Here is an 18,929-nt window from a genome sequence, read left to right on the forward strand (position 1 = left end):
GTTGTACTGAAGTACCTGAGCAAGAACGCTGCAGGGATTACAAGGGTAATGGTGGCCTTCAATTTCAATTTTTTTTAAGGACTTCAGAACACTGTAAGGTTCACGCAAACACACACGAGACACACACACACACACACACACACACACACACACACACACACACACACACACGCACGCACACATCTACACATATAAGGACAAATACACGCATATATTTAACTATGTATTCAATAGAAAATGAACTGGATGAAAAACATCAGCCACTTCACTTCTAAGCAGCCGTTGATTTCTTTCCCTACCCTCAGTAGAACACAACAAAACCACGGCTGGAGAGCGACTGGCGTATGAATATATCATCAAGCGTGAGATGCAAGCCGACCTGGCCAAGACTACAACCCACACAAGAGAGTTGAGGCACAACACGTCATCCACACTAAGATATGCCACAGCCAACCAACAACTCTACCTCCTACACCTGAATCAATCACGGTGGAGGAGACATCTGTTTAGTGGAACCTATTATCAAAAAATGCTCCTGTCAACACTGGTTTTTAAAACATGAAAACTTTATATCTGTGGAACCGGAAGTCATCCCACATTCGCAACCAGGTACTCATGCACAAATAGGCGCGTTCTCATGCACAAAGCCAACTCATCTGCACACATATGAGAAAAATAATGGTACTACAATTCTCGCATTTGTTACGGCGAGATGTAAGTAAGTTCTCCTGGAGGAGTGCTGTGTGTATATCCTGGCTCGTGAGGGAACAGATGTCATCGACCCACCGTCAAGGAAGCGCGAACTGTCTTGCTGAGGACACGTCCGTCCGCGTTGTCCAGGTCATTAGTGCGTCTTCACCGTGCGAAAACGATCCATCAACGAAAAATCTGCCTCCATAACAACAGTCCTAACATGGCGTTCTACCGATAGGCCAGGGTTCTTCATCTAACCCGAGGTTCCCTTCACATATGTACTCGTGTAGTTTGTTTCCCGCCAGTTTACAGCAATATTTGGCCTTCTTTCACTTTGTTCCGTCTTCGTTAACATTTGAGTTGTAGTAACTGGTCAACTGTAATGTGCCTAACTCTCCTATAACCAATGTAATTGTCGTCATATTTGGTTCATGATTTTCAGTATCACCTGCAGTAATAATTAAGCATGAATCCAAACCTTCTGGTAAGACGTTAATACCAATTAAGAGCATCAGCGGCCAATGACTGAGCCCTACGGTACGCCATCAGCCCAACCCTCTCAAGAAATGCTGTCATGACGTGCGTCCTCTGTCCCCTTCCATCAAGATAATTCCCCCGCCATTGAAGGAATCTACGTATAATGCCTGCTGAAAATGCCATTTCATTTATCACCGTTTTATGCGAGACAGTCATACGCCATCTGGCAGCCCAAGAACAAACAATCCAGTTTATGTTTTTCTCGCCTCAAAAAGAACTCCCGCTACCATGGAAATCTAGAGGCATTGTAATGCATGACATCTTTTCTCTAAATCCACGCTGCCTTGGATGCTTCCTCCATATGATTTCTGATCGTTTTCCAACATTCCTCAGACCATACTGGTCAGAGATACTTCACAATATTCCTAATTGAATATGAGCTTCTTTCACGAACCTTATGGGAGGTCGTGTCAACCACTTTCTTCCATTCCGATCACTCCCACTTAAGCCGTCCTTCCCCGCTGTCTGAATCGTGTGTGTGGTTACCATTTATAATAAATATTTATGTTTTGCAGGAAGAGACTTCTACGACCTCTACCCTCACGTTGCCCAGTCTCTTAATCCTGTATGTGCACCATGTATTAAGCTCACACATGCTCCAGCCTTACGACAGATAAACACCACGTGTACATGTGATGTAGGCATACACATACGCATGTACATGTGATGTAGACAAACGCATACATTGACTGCACGCATGCACGTGGTGGCTATATCCCCTGGTCTGCGCGCGGTGCATCTGAAGGTTGGTTGGTCCTGACCCGCACGGTGTGTGCAGCAGTGTCTGGCCAACCACAACCGGGTCAAGTACACCACCACCAACACCACCTCGGCCTTCTGGCGCTGTGGCGCTCGGCCATCTGTGGCACCTCTTACTCCAGCGCTCCTGAAGGCGTCAGCTCTCACTCTACCCATCAGGACGGAGTCAACTTTTACTTCAGTGATCCCAAGGGCGTCAGCACCCAACGGTGTCAGCTTTTAATCCAACGCTCCTGATGGTATCAGCTGTAACTCCAGCGTTTCAAACGGAGTCAGCTCTCTCCCCCGCTCTTCTACAGGAGTCAGCTCCTTCTCCCGCACTACTACAGGAGTCAGCTCTCTCGCCCTCTGCTCTACCACTGGAGTCAGCCCTCACACCTGAGCTCCCTAAGAAGGTAGGATCTACCCAAATGCCTCGATGCCAACAATAAATGGTTAACATATCTACTACCTACATTACAACTTACATCCGCATGATGTTAATCCAGTCATAATTTTTGTAACACTTTTGATTCCAAAATAAGGCGCATTATCCAGCCTATGGCAAATAAACCTTATTCACACTTACATTTTCAAAAATATGTGGTGTTGTACTGATGTCGTAATTCGTTTTCTTGTAAACAGTTTTTTCATATGTACATGAGGTATTATTCACCTCATTATGGACTACTGCTCTCTTAGTTTGAGTGGCTCTTCCTTCACCTCCCTATTAGACAGACTGGAATCAAAATCCTTCTGTGATTGTGTGTATTATTTCCAGTTTCTAAAGCACTGAAATATTATCATAAGGTTCGAAACCTAGAATGATCGAAGATTCGAAGTTAAATTCAAGGTCGACCAAATCTTAATGATATAAATAAAGCCACTGTTACTGCTCAATATTTGAATCCCTCAGCATTCAATGTCACTGTTTATTACTTGATTAGCCATCCTATAAAAGGTACACCTGGGAACATCCATTGAAACCAACCTGCTTTGCATAACTTTTGACGTCTTACTTGCATATATATATATATATATATATATATATATATATATATATATATATATATATATATATATATATATATATATATATATATATAATTGCTTTCAGCTTCCTTGAGATTTCTAGTGTATTCCTAAGCCACTGTTCTTTATTTCTTTGGAAGCCAAGTTATTCATTCCCTGGTCAACGTTGCACTGCCAGTGTCGCTATCTGTCTTCAGTTCCAACACGTCCTCAGTCTTCATCATACATACCTTCTAAATATCTTTACGATATTCTTATCAGTTTTTAGTGATTGGGTGTCTCACGTGTAGTCACTGTATCAAACATTATCAAAGAGAAAAAAATAAAAAACATTCAACAGTTTGTGTGTCGCTTGGGTCATGTGACTACCAGTTAATGATGGTACCACCCTCCACTAACTTCTTGTTTTCCTCAAATTGAAATGTTAGTGTGGTTAGACTCACTACCATGATATGCAAACACACTACCATGACATGTAGACACACTACCATGACATGTAGACACACTACCATGACATGTAGACAGCCGCACAACTTGTTCAATTTGTTGACTTTTTCAACACACTCGTGCATACAGTTGTTCCCTGTACATCATTTGGCTTACATTTTAATGAAATTCTTTGTGTGTGTGTGTGTGTGTGTGTGTGTGTGTGTGTGTGTGTGTGTTCAAGATACAGGAAGCAAGCAAGGGAGCACCACAGCCAAGCAGAACGTGTTTACCGTCCGACTCTGAGCCACCTATGAATTGACAATGATCAGCCCATTAGACAGCAATTCATCGACCCCAGACATTGTTTACTGCCGACGTGAAGGGAAAATTTAATTATATATATATATATATATATATATATATATATATATATATATATATATATATATATATATATATATATATATATATAAAGAAGGTTTGGTTCCGCTATGCTAAAGCTGAGGTTTCAAGCTGACTTCCAACTCCCGAAACAAATATGGGTTACGAGGTTTTGCTCCTTGGACAGAAGTATTATAAATAGAATCATATCATAACCCGTGTGTGATGTTTGGTCACCTGTACATGCCATCGTAATAGGATTTATACACGACATTTTTTTCTAAGAATTCTCTGAAAGTAAAAGTAAACAGGACGAGGAAATACCTTGTTAAAACAGAGGAAGAGGAACATCTAACATTGACCAGGGAATCAGTAAAGGTTAATCTAATATTCATTAGAAATGTTGGCTATTTCAGTAGGAAAGAAAGAGTACAAGTAAGACGGATGTTTGTCCAGAGGCTATTTTTCAATTTAATAGAAGACGTGGTCACCACTGACTTTCACACACACTTGTTTCTCATCTGATCAGCTCAGAATTAATGGTGTCTCTGGTCATGAGTCCACGTACGATGAAACAGGACTCAATTGGTCTAACGATCCATGCCATCGTTACCCAGCAACAGACCACAACAGTACCACAAATTGGACGGTCCATGTTACCATCACCCAGCATCAGTACCATCAACCACCACATAATCATCCCAACGAAAACCATTCACTACACAATACCGAATCCACAATGTTGATTTCCACTGAACAAGTCTTCATAATATATGATTCGAGGTTTCTATATAAGGAGAAACTCATGTTTTGATGTTAGTATGGTACTGGGCACGACACATGAAACTACAGTCAACAAAGTTCACTTACAAGTCTTCAGTAATGTTGTACTTTGGTTTACATAGATCGAATATTCCGTCTAAGGTGAACATACGTACATCAAGAATACATCGAGAACGAACGATGATACAACCTTTGACCAAGCACGACAGAAGGAGCCTTCGGTATAAAGACCTGGCCTTTGGCTCGACCCTTAAGGCTAAGGTCAAAGGCCAAGTATCCTACACTGAAGGGTTATACCGTCGTGCTCAAGGTGGTAGAATCGTGTTCAAGGGGCAACTAGCTCGATCTCCAACCCTTCTGATACTTTATCTACTGCCTTCACCATGGTCGACCAACGACCCAGACCAACAGCCTGGGCTCTCGGGAAGGTCATCGAGGACCTCACCAGGAACACAGGAACAGTTGCGGTGAAAAAAGATAAACATTTTAATGGTATCTTTACTACGTCTTCCACTGTCATTGTGCGTTAAAAATCCATATTATCTTTACTTCTGAATGTTCTCCTTTCCTGTGTATGTTATCCTGTTTTCATTCGAGAACTGTTACTTGACAATGACAATTGCGTTCTTCATTTTTCAACAATCAGCCAAATAATCCTGATATAAACATTTGCCATCATAATTGTCGGCAGTTCGAAATTTTCAAAGTGTGTCTCTGTCTGACCAATATACGAAGATGAGCCATGAAAGATGAAACAATAAAGTGACCCCACATTATCACCTCTAAAGTCACTGAAGAATTATATTAAATAATGACCTCTCATTCTCGAATCGAAAATAATAATAACAACCTCATATTATCGGGTGAATCTTGTCACTAAAATATGACAGCAATAATCCAACAGAATCAGGCGAGTGCCAGTGAAATATAACATAATAACTCCACACATTTAAGAATCTCATGACTGGAATATAGCAACATATAATGACCACAAATGACCACAATTCTCGCTACGTGCAGTTGATAAGGCAAACCTGAAGTGACCAGTTCAAGCTAGCTAGATTACTTAACACAACCTTCCACAACACACGCATTCTTCTTGTAGTCTCACCCACCACCAAGACTCGTCCTCCTTCCTCAATCCCCCATGATCAAGATGATGTAAAGCTCTTCAGCAGATATTCATGACAAGTCATTAACCACCAGTCGCCCTGTCTTACCCCTCAGGGGTTCATATGTTTCCTCCTGCTGCTGTGATGATCAAGACGAGGAGCAGAAATGTTGTTTGCTGCGAATGTCTAAAATTTGAGTCCCACATTCAACGATGAACGAGGCCCAGTGCTTCATGATGCTATACATGCCTGTTTATATTCATGATGGATCAATGAACATAAAATGTCTGCGACATTCTGATGGATACATTATTTAGGTAAATCAACGGTGACATTGTAGAATTACAAATCAAGAATAATTGCCAATGATTAATGACGGCTATTATCATCAATCAATATAATCACTATCTAATCCCTTGAGCATGACGGCACCAACCACTGATAAGATAGCCTGGCCCTTGAGGATCAGGTCAAGGGTGGTACAGCCGTGCTTAAGGAGCGTTCGTCCACGTCCAGGGATCATACTAGTGAGCTTTGATACGACGCTGTGTTCACATTCGCGAGCCCCAGCTTAACCTCAGCACGTCTCGTTCACAAGAAAAGCACCTCGATCACAAGGGCGCCACTACCCTTCCACCTGGACGCTGGCAGACTTCTGATTCTTGCTTTAGGAAGGGCAAGACTGTGTGTGCAAAAGTCCACATGAACATTCACAGTTGCATAAAACTTTTTTTAAAAGACGGTGAAACGTCGGCCTGATGAGAAAAATTTACACATTTGTATCATTAAATTTCTTAGCGGCGACCAGTGTGTGATGTGAGGCCCTTCTGCCTGGCACAGCTGCATATCATTTCATATCTTACCATCTACCCATCTATCTATCTATCTATCTATCTGTCTATCACCAAATATCCATCCAGTTCCATAGGATAAATGAAAAATAGATACTCTCAAATCGCTCATATCTTCTTGAATGATAAAGGAAGTTTATAAATCTCTCTGTCCTCGCTAAATGAAAGCTCCCTCGTAATAAACAATAATAACAATGATACACGACTGTCGCAATAGGTCCCCACACGTGCCACTAGACACACAGCTGTCCAAGACATGCAACAGGTGCGCACTCCTAACGCCTTTCAAACTAACTTTGTAATTTCCTCCTAAACAGAATAAGTTTGACCGCTACTTCTGCCAGACATACGCCACGACATCCATCCGAATTCAATGCCTGGGCGTCCGCTAGTTATATGTCAAGCCTGCTAACTCTTCCCTCCACAGGATCCATATCACCTGCACCACTGAACAACACTCCTCACCGTTCCTTCTGAAGGTTCCTGCCACAAAGATGGCGCCACGGCTGATGTCTCTCCTGTACTCCATGGCAGTCTTGGTCGGCTACCTGGATCCTGTCAGTGGTGAGTTTCCTCCCTGACATGTTACTGCCCCATGTATCACACCCTCAGGTTCCCGGAAACCGATGTATACCCCTTTGGTATGCATGGTAGGGTCACAACCACATTAAAACCTGTCACAACCACGATCACCTGTATTCCCGTGCCAGCTAACCAGCCTGGCCTTGTGCTCCTGTAGGAGAGTCGTGGATGGTCCACCTGCAGCAGGACGGTGTTGCTCGTTCAAATTCGGGCCTCACCTGGCGCCAGACCCTCCCAACGCTCACCACCTTCACCTTCTGCATCAGGCTTTACTCCTTCCGCAGCCGGTACTCGGACTATGTTTTCTCCTACGCCGTCCAGGATAACGACAATGAGTTGACCTTCCGTACGTTCCGCGCTTTGTGCCAACGAATGTAAAGTCTCTTGATTTTTCTTCCAGAATTATTCTGTTCGGTCTTTTCAAGTACTTGTAAGAGTCCATTCTCTAAGAGTATGTATATATTTCAAATAATGCTTGCACCTTGATCATAGTCTCCATAGCAACTAGTTAAGTCAGGACGAGTGTCAACTAACAAGGTAAACTTCTAATGCTGGACCCATCACTATCCAGACCTTAAGTTCAAAAAGCAAGAGCTGAGGCTGGCCTGCTGCTCGATGCGGATCTTCCACATCGTGCCCGTCCGGGTGGGACTCCTCAGGTGGTTCTCCTTCTGCGCCGCCGTCGATCTCCCGACCTACATAGCCACCTTTGCTCACGATGCCTCCATCGTCCGGACCACGCTTGTTGACTCGGTGAGTCCACCATCCTAAGTCGTCAGTGACGCACTCAGCAACTTAATTGTATCTAAAACTTCTAGTCAAGTGTCATGACAGCGACTCGCCAATTACTACTGACACTTTACGAGCATTAACCCTGCCAGCACAGCACGACGATACGAGCCTTGGGCATTATGGTGTGGCCTTTTGGCCTGTCCCCTAAGAGTCAAGTCATAGGTTATGCCATCATATACCTAAGGGTCGTGTGTCCTTGCACTCAAGGGTTGTACAGTCGTGTTCAAGGGAATTAAGTTTGAGAAAACAAATCGCCATTAGAGACGAGAGTTTCTATACAGACGCCAGCTTCACATGTACTACTCTCACGTGATGAGCCGACATGTGAAAGAGGATGATAGCTAGAAGTATCCGAGATCTTTCCAGGCTTGGGTAAAAACCCTCTAATCTTGAGGAAAAAAGCCGACTTCATATATCAAGGGTGCGTGTTAAAGAAAACAAAATATATAGATACACAAACTGGTAGAAAAGCGGTAGCCAAGATTCGGCTGTCCTCATGTATCAGATCTTTCTACCTGACAAGTGCCTGTGTAGTCCAGCCAATCAAACCTTACCTATCCCAAGCCACTGAACTAATAACGTCTAAGCTATAGTGTATAACAATGAGGTCGGAACGTTCCTTCCTAGTCTATATTGTATAACCTGCGCTATATCGTATAACCTAGGCTATATCGTATATCCAACGCTATATCGTATACCTAGGCTATATCGTATAACAATGAGATCGAAAAGTCCCCTCAAGTCACATGTGGAGTAAGCTTATACAGTGGCACAATGGATGAATATTGTACAATGCGCTCAAGTGGTATGCAGATTTCAGCAGTCAGCTGATACAGGACACAGTATGCTCAGGTGACTGCTGGTGAGTTTAACGTAATTAGGTGGTAACTTGGAGACTAAATACACCAAACTCACGTGATGGTAGGATATTACAGCTGACTTATATGTTGGTAATATTTACTGAAGTATAACACGAACTGACAAGAGACTGGTTGTTCGCACGTCCACATGACACCTAATTAATTCTGCATAGCATACCCATCTGGTAAACGGAAAACAATAGCACACTCAAGTGATACAAAGTTTACTATAAGGGATTCAGGTCAGCACATTACATATTTAAGATGAACGAATGTGTCTCACTCGGCGTACACTAAGTTAAGGCCATTACACTAAACAAGCTACTGTACAGAGCACTGCCGTAATATTGTATGCTTAGGTAAATACCTACCAGGACAACACGACAAATTCGTTAGAAAAACAATAAAAAAAAAAGATGAATAGAAGACAGATAGGCAGGTTTGAAGCTCAAACAATAAAGCAAACTTCGTTAAGATGATATAAAATGGGTAACCTGCGAGATCGAGGAATAAGAATGTGATACATAGCAAGCAAACACTGGTGGACTATACACACGAGCCTAGCCAGCTACAGTTAACATGGCTTCAAAACTCCTTACAACGCCACTGTTTCGGTCCTGTAGAGAGTAAAAAGTTGTACCCGATATTCTCTCGGTATGAATACTTTATCTCTTTCATCACACAGAAGAAAATGGATAAAAGAAAAAATATACAAAAAAAACTAATATATTGAACTTAGGCCGGCACCACTTGATAAAGTATCGATGCACGAGACATTCAGACATTAAGCTGTTTGATGGTTTCATGTACATAAATTGATCGTTTTTATCAGATAGACACAAAAAAATACGTAAGATACGGAAAAAGACGAAAAACTCCAGCTTCGAAGACCAAGCATTATTCATTACCTTAACTTCGTGGAAATGTATAAGAACGCCGGTAAATTTGAGAAGCCTGTTAATAAAACATAAAGCTCATGTCGGCTCGACATTCAGCGACAGTGAACACGAACCTCCAACCAACCTTAGCATTTTTGCATCTTATAATTCACAGGTAAATACCGTTAGGGGTAGATTTTGGAGTGCTTGACATGCTTCACTCTTAAAGCTATGACATGGTGGTTTACAGAAGACATACTGAAATTCTCTCTGTCGACAGCTGCAGGAGCCAGACACGCCCCTCAAAGTAGCTGCCGGAGGCAACGTGATCCTGGGGCAGGACCAGGACAATGTGGCGGGAGGCACGGACAAGGGCCAGAGCTTCAACGGCTTGATGGTTGATCTGTACCTGATCGAGAGCCTCCTGACAGAAGAGGAGATGAAGGACTATCTTAGCTGCCGGACAGACGCGCTACTGGCTCGCCCACACCTCATGAGCTTCGAGAATATCAGAGAGGATTTTACGTTGGGGATGGAGACTAACGTAACGACTGCAGTGGACACCTGCAGCCCGGGTAGTAACAAACTCTTCTCCGTCTTCGCTGAAGGTCGCTCCCAGGAGAAGAGCAGGCATTTTTGCTCTACACTCAACGGAGACATTGCTACGCCGAACAATGTCCATGAAAACGTCGCTTTATCCCTAGTAGGATCTCGTCTTGCAGACAAATGCACGGAGTATGATAAGGACAACAGTATGTGGATTGGCGTGTACTGGGACCCTGAAAACCAGCAGTGGCAAGACCAGAAGACTCGCACGAAAGCAGTTTATAAAAATTTTGAGTTGGAGGTCATCCCATCTTCTGAGAGTATTCTGTGTGCTGGCGCCTCCATGACAGAATTCTCAGGGGACACACATAAGGGGAACTGGGGTATTGACACGTGCGGCAGAGAGCTATGTACCGCTTGTCAGTTCGAATATCCAGAGCCCATGAAGATGAGGGGTCTGTGCGACGAGTCACTCTTTGACCGTGAGTACTACATCTACGACACGGTCAACCAACGTCCCGTTTTCAATGGGAACCGATGGTCCAAGATGGTCTGGAGTGTAAAAAACTACACCACGCAACAGACCTACTACTGGCTCCTCTACCTGATCGGCGACCCCTCAATCCAGGCCCGCATGGTTACCCCCTCCGTCCTTATGTACCCGATCGGCGTCCACGAGTTCGAGATCAGCGGCGACAAGTGCACGGGGAAGAGGCACAGGCTGAAGCTCACCTCCTGCCGCCAGAACATGTTCACGTGCGGGGACGGGATGTGCATCGACCTGAGCAAGCGGTGTAACCTGGAGCTAGACTGCGACGACCACACCGACGAACTCAACTGCGAGACTCTGGTCAAACCTCCGGGCTACGAGAAGCGCCTACCGCCGCCCAAAGTCAACAGCTCCACGCCAGCCATCGTCAACATCACCTGCGACATCCGGCTCATCCGGAAGCTGGACCTCCTCGACTCGCAGCTCATCATGGATGTGGTCTTCAAGAGGTCGTGGTACGACTCGCGTCTCCGCTACAAGAACCTACACGCGGACAACAACCTCAACCAGATCGACGACCTGATGAACCGCGCCTGGTATCCGGACGTGACCATCCTGGGCACCGACAACAGCCAGGTGAACGCACAGCCTCGCCGAACTGCGGCATGGGGCGAGCGAACGGCCGGCCCCCTTCCAGACAACTACCAGCTCATTGACGAAGGTAAACCACCTTATCTCTCTCTCTCTCTCTCTCTCTCTCTCTCTCTCTCTCTCTCTCTATTAAACTATTCGCCATTTCCCGCGTTAGCGAGGTAGCGTTAAGAACAGAGGGCTGGGCCTTTGTGGAATATCCTCACCTGGCCTCCTTCTCTGTTCCTCCTTTTGGAAAATCAAAAAAAAAAAAAAGAAACGAGAGGGGAGGATTTCCAGCCCCCCGCTCCCTCCCCTTTTACTCGCCTTCTACGACACGCAGGGAATACGTGGGAAGTATTCTTAATCTCCTATCCCCAGGTTTGTTGAATGTGTTTGATGATAGAGTGGCAGATATTGGGTGTATTGGTCGAGGTGGTGTGCAAAGTGAGAGTGTTAGGGAAAATGATTTGGTAAACAAAGAAGAGGTAGTAAAAGCTTTACGGAAGATGAAAACCGGCAAGGCAGCAGGTTTGGATGGTATTGCAGTGGAATTTATTAAAAAAGGGGGTGACTGTATTGTTGACTGGTTGGTAAGGTTATTTAATGTATGTATGATTCATGGTGAGGTGCCTGAGGATTGGCGGAATGCTTGCATAGTGTCATTGTACAAAGGCAAAGGGGATAAGAGTGAGTGCTCAAATTACAGAGGTATAAGTTTGTTGAGTATTCCTGGTAAATTATATGGGAGGGTATTGATTGAGAGGGTGAAGGCATGTACAGAGCATCAGATTGGGGAAGAGCAGTTTGGTTTCAGAAGTGGTAGAGGACGTGTGGATCAGGTGTTTGCTTTGAGGAATGTATGTGAGAAATACTTAGAAAAGCAAACGGATTTGTATGTAGCATTTATGGATCTAGAGAAGGCATATGATATAGTTGATAGAGATGCCCTGTGGAAGGTATTAGGAATATATGGTGTGGGAGGCAAGTTGTTAGAAGCAGTGAAAAGCTTTTATCGAGGATGTAAGGCATGTGTACGTGTAGGAAGGGAGGAATGATTGGTTCTCAGTGAATGTAGGTTTGCGGCAGGGGTGTGTGATGTCTCCATGGTTGTTTAATTTGTTTATGGATGGGGTTGTTAGGGAGGTGAATGCAAGAGTTTTGGAAAGAGGGGCAAGTATGCAGTCTGTTGTGGATGAGAGAGCTTGGGAAGTGAGTCAGTTGTCGTTCGCTGATGATACAGCGCTGGTGGCTGATTCATGTGAGAAACTGCAGAAGCTGGTGACTGAGTTTGGTAAAGTGTGTGGAAGAAGAAAGTTAAGAGTAAATGTGAATAAGAGCAAGGTTATTAGGTACAGTAGGGTTGAGGGTCAAGTCAATTGGGAGGTGAGTTTGAATGGAGAAAAACTGGAGGAAGTAAAGTGTTTTAGATATCTGGGAGTGGATCTGGCAGCGGATGGAACCATGGAAGCGGAAGTGAATCATAGAGTTGGGGAGGGGGCGAAAATTCTGGGAGCCTTGAAGAATGTTTGGAAGTCGAGAACATTATCTCGGAAAGCAAAAATGGGTATGTTTGAAGGAATAGTGGTTCCAACAATGTTGTATGGTTGCGAGGCGTGGGTTATGGATAGAGTTGTGCGCAGGAGGATGGATGTGCTGGAAATGAGACGTTGAGGACAGTATGTGGTGTGAGGTGGTTTGATCGAGTAAGTAATGTAAGGGTAAGGGAGATGTGTGGAAATAAAAAGAGTGTGGTTGAGAGAGCAGAAGAGGGTGTTTTGAAATGGTTTGGTCACATGGAGAGAATGAGTGAGGAAAGATTGACCAAGAGGATATATGTGTCAGAGGTGGAGGGAACGAGGAGAAGTGGGAGACCAAATTTTAGGTGGAAAGATGGAGTAAAAAAGATTTTGAGTGATCGGGGCCTGAACATGCAGGAGGGTTAAAGGCGTGCAAGGAATAGAGTGAATTGGAACGATGTGGTATACTGGGGTCGACGTGCTGTCAATGGATTGAACCAGGGCATGTGAAGCATCTGGGGTAAACCATGGAAAGTTCTGTGGGGCCTGGATGTGGAAAGGTAGCTGTGGTTTCGGTGCATTATTACATGACAGCTAGAGACTGAGTGTGAACGAATGGGGCCTTTGTTGTCTTTTCCTAGCGCTACCTCGCACACATGAGGGGGGAGGGGGTTGTTATTCCATGTGTGACGAGGTGGCGATGGGAATAAATAAAGGCAGACAGTATGAATTATGTACATGTGTATATATGTATATGTCTGTGTGTGTATATATATGTGTACATTGAGATGTATAGGTATGTATATTTGCGTGTGTGGACGTGTATGTATATACCTGTGTATGTGGGTGGGTTGGGCCATTTTTTCGTCTGTTTCCTTGCGCTACCTCGCTAACGCGGAAGACAACGACGAAGCAAAATAAATAAAATAAATAAATAATAATAATAATAATAATAATAATAATATATATATATATATATATATATATATATATATATATATATATATATATATATATATATATATATATACATATCATGCTATTCGCCATTTCCCGCAGTAGCGAGTTAGCGTTAAGAATAGAGGACTGAGCCTTTGAGGGAATATCCTCACTTTGCCTCCTCCTCTGTTCTTTCTTTTGGAAAACTAGAAATGAGGGGGAAGGATCTCCAGCCCCCCGCTCCCTTCCATTTTAGTCGCCTTCGACACGCAGGGAATACGTGGGAAGTATTTTTCCTCTCCTATCCCCTATGAATATGAATATATATATATATATATATATATATATATATATATATATATATATATATATATATATATATATATATATATGAATGTATATAAGTATTATTTATTATACTTAATCGCCGTCTCCCACCTCTGCGTGGTAGCGCGAGGAAACAGACGAGGAATGGCCCAGCTATCCACATACATATGTATACGCATAAACGCCCATACACGCACATATACATACATATACATTTCAACGTATATATGCATATGCATACACAGACATATACATATATATACACATGTACATATTCATACTTGCTGCCTCCATTCATTCCCGTCGCCACATCGCCACACATTTAATGGCATCTCCCTCCCCCCCTCCAGCGAGGTAGAGCCAGGAAAAACAAAAAAGGTCACAGGAAACATTCAAGAAGGCTTAACCCTACCACTGAAGATCAGTGATCATCACACTGTATATTTACTTCTCTGAGAGTGAAAGGACTGTTTAAATCGCCCCCTTACTTATGTGTGTGTGTCTGTGTGTGTGTGTGTGTGTGTGTGTGTGTACCTCTTGTCCTTCAGGAGTACAAAGCAAACTTAATAAATAGTTCACAACAATACAGGACGAGAGGTAACCCTCAGACACTGGGTGAATTCATGAGCCTTTTGTCGACGACAGACGTGTTCTACTCCGGGGCGGCCAACCCTCTGGTGCTGCAGAGGGAGATGACCTTCGACCTCATGTGCACCTTTGACCTAACGCTCTACCCATTCGACACTCAGCGGTGTACGATGACCTTGTACGTGGGCGCATACACGAGGCATTACGTCCTGACTTCCCTCCACAACGTGACCTTCTCCGGCACCCGCCGCCTCCTCGAGTACCGGGTGAGTACCGGCGTGTGGCATGACCTTCGACCTGACCCTTGAGGTTAGGTCAAAAGTTAGGTCATCACACCCGTAGAGTCGTACCGTCGTGCTAAAGGGACATGTCGCCTCTCATCACTCCTCTCCTTTATAACTTTAAGATCCACGTGAATTATTTACAATGATTAATTGATAAGTGACGAGAATGATTTACAATAATTGTGATAACTGACGAGAATTATTTACAATAATTAAGTGATAACTGACGAGATTTACTTACAATAATTAAGTGATAACTGACGAGAGTCTGATCGGAGGATCTCGTAAATTTTTCTTCAGCAGCCCAAAAAGATCGGGAGGGGGGAGTGTTCCCACAGAAGATATCACTGTTATCAAAAGTCTATCAGAAGATGATAATCATGCATTTAATGATTCATAAGAATATTGAAATACAATCGTTCATGGTAGTTGTATTCATCATGCATATATATAAAGATCGTCCAGTGCCATGAGGGGGTCCATTATGCCCCGCCCCACCCAGCATCCCCCTCCCTCCCCGGCAGGTGACGGGGGTGAGGCACACCCCGCTGGAGTACCAGGACAAGAGCGGCCAGCTCATCGAGATCGTCCTGGCCAACTTGTACGGCTACTACATCAGCAGCGCCTACGTGCCCACGATGCTGCTCGTCATCATCTCGTACCTCACCTTCTTCTTCTCACTGGACGACTTCACCAACAGGGTCATGGTCTCGCTCACCTCACTCCTCGTCCTCGCTGCTCTCTTTTCCCAGGTCAGAGGTCACTGTCTTTACATTAACAATATTTATGTCGACATAAAAGAGGTCTTTCAGAGTTTCCCCAGTTCTCATTAACAGATTCAAATTTGAAAAAAAAAATGATTATCAAACTCACATATTCGATGTTCCCGGGGACCCAGTGGACTTTCCCCGCCCAAGTAACATCATAATCCAGGATTATCGAAGCTTTCCTTACGACTCCAAGGCTGGACTTGCCGGCCAATGTACCATGTATGTATAAATGACTTACAAACCAAAACTCAGATCAGTTTTAAAAGTTCTGCGCCGATATCACGTGACGGACACGGAGGTACGGACGGACGGAGGCAAAAAGACTGGACGGGTGAAGAAACTTGACAGACAGACAGACAAACAGAAGGAATTGATTCCGTGTCCAACCACAGTGGCAAGGGAACCGATACATGTCCCCGGTGGAGACGATGACTTAAGGAGGGTGGCTGACAACCCCTAGCTGTTACCAGGACGGGTAGCTCCCTAGGAATACCTTCAGGCCAAATATCATAACAAACCAAGGTAGAACCTTCACTCTAACAATCACGACAACCTTAGAGAAACCCCTCACGCTAAACACCTCAACAACCCTTTAATTCTTCTTTGCAACAGACGAACAGAAGCCGAACGCCACAGCCCTGACTCCTACCGGAAGACAGTAATAAACGCAAAGAACATTCTGACTGAAGCATCCCTGAAATACTCACCTTCATGGGTGAGTTAACCCAGTCCAACTTGTCCTACGTGAGGTACTGTTGGACAGATATAATGACATTAAGGTGAATATCAACTTGTCTCAAAGCTTCTTTTCTAAGGCCTGATAAAGAAAAAGGGGTCACTGTGGCAAGCAAAATCCATCGTGCTCGACACAAGGAAGTGATGATTTCATGATCATATTCGATTGCCTATGACCATCCTGGCTCATGGCGAAACTGTCACCCACAGTTAGGTAAACTAGAGGGTCTCCAGTGCTTTAACGGGAAGCTGGATTCGAACTGGCGTCCGTGGGAGTCAGGAGACTAGTGTTATAACCCCCCCTCAGCCATCATCGGCCTCCTCGTGCAGAACAGTATATTACCTGGACTTATTTAACGATTGTTAGTGATGCTTCAGATCGCCTCTGGCCTGCCCAAGACCGCCTACCTGAAGCTGATCGACGTGTGGTTCATCTTCTGCATCTTGTCCGACTTCGTGATGGTGACAGTGTTGGTGTTCATCAACTCCTACATGCTGGTTCACAAGCCCATCACCACCTGTGTGCTTCCCTTGTCCTCAAGAAAACGGGTAACCTCGTTGTATTATTTTTTCCCCTGCAGCATAGGTTCTCGCACCTCAGTGTTCACTAACAATTACATTTCAAACAATGGCAAAATTCAGTTTTCAGTTTTCTTGCAGTAACCTCTGCCGTATCTATACCCTGTACTATCTACACACTTTAATGCCATATTTTCTGTTTGAACATGTTTCCTACTGTACCTTCACCTGACTAAAATTATCAGACAAACAATAAGCCTCCACATTATCCCTGAACACCTACTTCAAGCACAGTTATCCGTGGCACAGGACAACCTTTTTTCACTCGTGCCTCTCTTGCCTTCACTATCCTTATATTCTTCTCAATATGTTTCCCTCAAAGTCTTCCATTCCATGTCATATTTTACGTTCCAATCGCACTTTATCACCCTTGTTGATAATCCTAATTCGTCCTAACCTTCTAATCCCCCCCCCCCCTCTCTCTCTCTCTCTCTCTCATGTGAATGATAATCTACAGCCAGCTCCCGCACCTTAGCCATTATTTAAGTAACGTCCTGCCGTCCGCAGACGAAGGTGAAATGGTGTCAAACGCCGAAACTCGAACGACGCCATTTGCTGAACCCCAGACAAGTGAATTCCCTGGCCCAGGTCCTCCTGCCTGTACTTATGGGTCTCTTCATCTTCATCTACTTCGCATGCATAGCATTCTTCATGGGCACCGTCCAGGACGAGTTTGAAACCTGAGTGGCTTCATTCCAAACCAGTGACCGTTGTTAATATGATTAGATATCACCGTTACCCAAACCTGCTCGCATTTAGGGTAATTATCTTGAAAGAAAAGAATGTTAGTTCTTTCTACTTATAGATCGACTGCAGAAGCAATGGTCCACTGATTTCAACCCGCTATGGAAGAATGATCAAAATGAAAGTTGTGATATGTAATGTATATGTCAGTATAGTGCTGGTTATTGTCGCACTGTTTATGTCTTACACCAGTGTTATGATATCTATAAGATTTGCTGTAACCCCCGCAAAGAGATGATAAGGATGGTAAGAGGGGATAGTATACTATCCCGTTCTCGTGAAGTAAATGTCAAAATGTTTTCTATTTCAGTTTTCAACTACTCGTGGCTGAACAGCCGAAAATCTGTCATATGTATGTATTGAAAGCCTAACTGCAGCTACACCCATGTTTATTTCTCCTACATGTGTGACGCACTAAGATGTAAGACCATACAGTCCAAAAGAAAATTGATTATGGCACTTATCCCACCAGCTTTTGGGAAGCAAGACAATGTGACGTTGGGGTTTACACGATAGAGTGAAGGTTATGGTTATGATTAACATGTTATTATTACAGGTTCACGATGGCCACAATGATCTCATTTCTAAACAGCTAGATATTCTACAACTAATAACTATTACATAACAAAAACCACACGTACAGCGAGAGTATGTCCATCAGTGTCAAAGCTTGGTGTGCAGCCTAACCTAGCCAGACTTCATGTAACTTTATTCATACATAGTGGTTATGTTGCTGACTAATTGGTATTGGAGGGTCAAATGTACTTGCCTAGATCGTTCACATCCCCTAGCAACATTTCTTCGCAAAGGTAGGCTAGAATTGAGTAAAATTGGGTTCGTGGGGCAAAGCAGCCAACTGTGTCATGCAAGACAAATTGATCTTATTTTCATCCCAACACTTCCGTAAAATTCGAGATGGCAACAGGAATGAAAGCCCTCCCCAGACCCTACTACACTTAAGGTTATCATTTTCACACGTTAAAAATATTGTGAGTATGAATCTCGATTAATGCAAAACTTACTTTTGTAGATATAGTTTTTAATTATGTAATATGGTAAAAATAAAGACTAGTCAAAATACCCTGACCCAACGAGGGCCGACTGGTTGG

At 43.8% G+C, this 18,929-nt stretch overlaps 2 protein-coding genes and 1 long non-coding RNA gene across 3 annotated transcripts in view; 2 read left to right on the forward strand and 1 right to left on the reverse strand.

The window, feature by feature from the left end:
- LOC139762535 (uncharacterized) overlaps positions 1-2,856 on the forward strand; it is a 20,748-nt gene extending 17,892 nt beyond the window's left edge. The window contains exon 8 of the mRNA XM_071687533.1: positions 1,746-2,856. Within this exon, the coding sequence (XP_071543634.1) occupies positions 1,746-1,897 (152 nt within the window). The 3' untranslated portion in view covers positions 1,898-2,856. The remainder of the gene's footprint in view (positions 1-1,745) is intronic.
- Positions 1-18,929, reverse strand: part of LOC139762536 (uncharacterized) — an 84,468-nt gene that overhangs the window by 64,420 nt on the left and 1,119 nt on the right. The gene's annotated exons all lie outside the window — the stretch shown is intronic.
- On the forward strand, positions 2,267-18,191 carry LOC139762533 (uncharacterized). Its single transcript, XM_071687531.1, has 9 exons — positions 2,267-2,384; positions 6,984-7,120; positions 7,296-7,484; positions 7,710-7,891; positions 9,949-11,425; positions 14,766-14,974; positions 15,517-15,744; positions 16,876-17,046; positions 17,584-18,191. Exons 2-9 carry the CDS (start codon positions 7,051-7,053, stop codon positions 17,758-17,760), a joined length of 2,703 nt encoding a protein of 900 aa, XP_071543632.1. The 5' UTR covers positions 2,267-2,384; positions 6,984-7,050; the 3' UTR covers positions 17,761-18,191.

The sequence above is a fragment of the Panulirus ornatus genome, chromosome 43 (genome assembly GCF_036320965.1).
Source record: "Panulirus ornatus isolate Po-2019 chromosome 43, ASM3632096v1, whole genome shotgun sequence".
Taxonomy (NCBI): domain Eukaryota; kingdom Metazoa; phylum Arthropoda; class Malacostraca; order Decapoda; family Palinuridae; genus Panulirus; species Panulirus ornatus.

Bases quoted from the DNA above. Each gene is read 5' to 3' on its own strand.
- LOC139762533 (XM_071687531.1), top strand. From the start codon at position 7,051: ATGGCGCCACGGCTGATGTCTCTCCTGTACTCCATGGCAGTCTTGGTC. The intron at 7,121-7,295 runs GTGAGTTTCCTC...GTGCTCCTGTAG, and splicing joins CTACCTGGATCCTGTCAGTG to GAGAGTCGTGGATGGTCCAC. The intron at 7,485-7,709 runs GTACGTTCCGCG...ATCACTATCCAG, and splicing joins CGACAATGAGTTGACCTTCC to ACCTTAAGTTCAAAAAGCAA.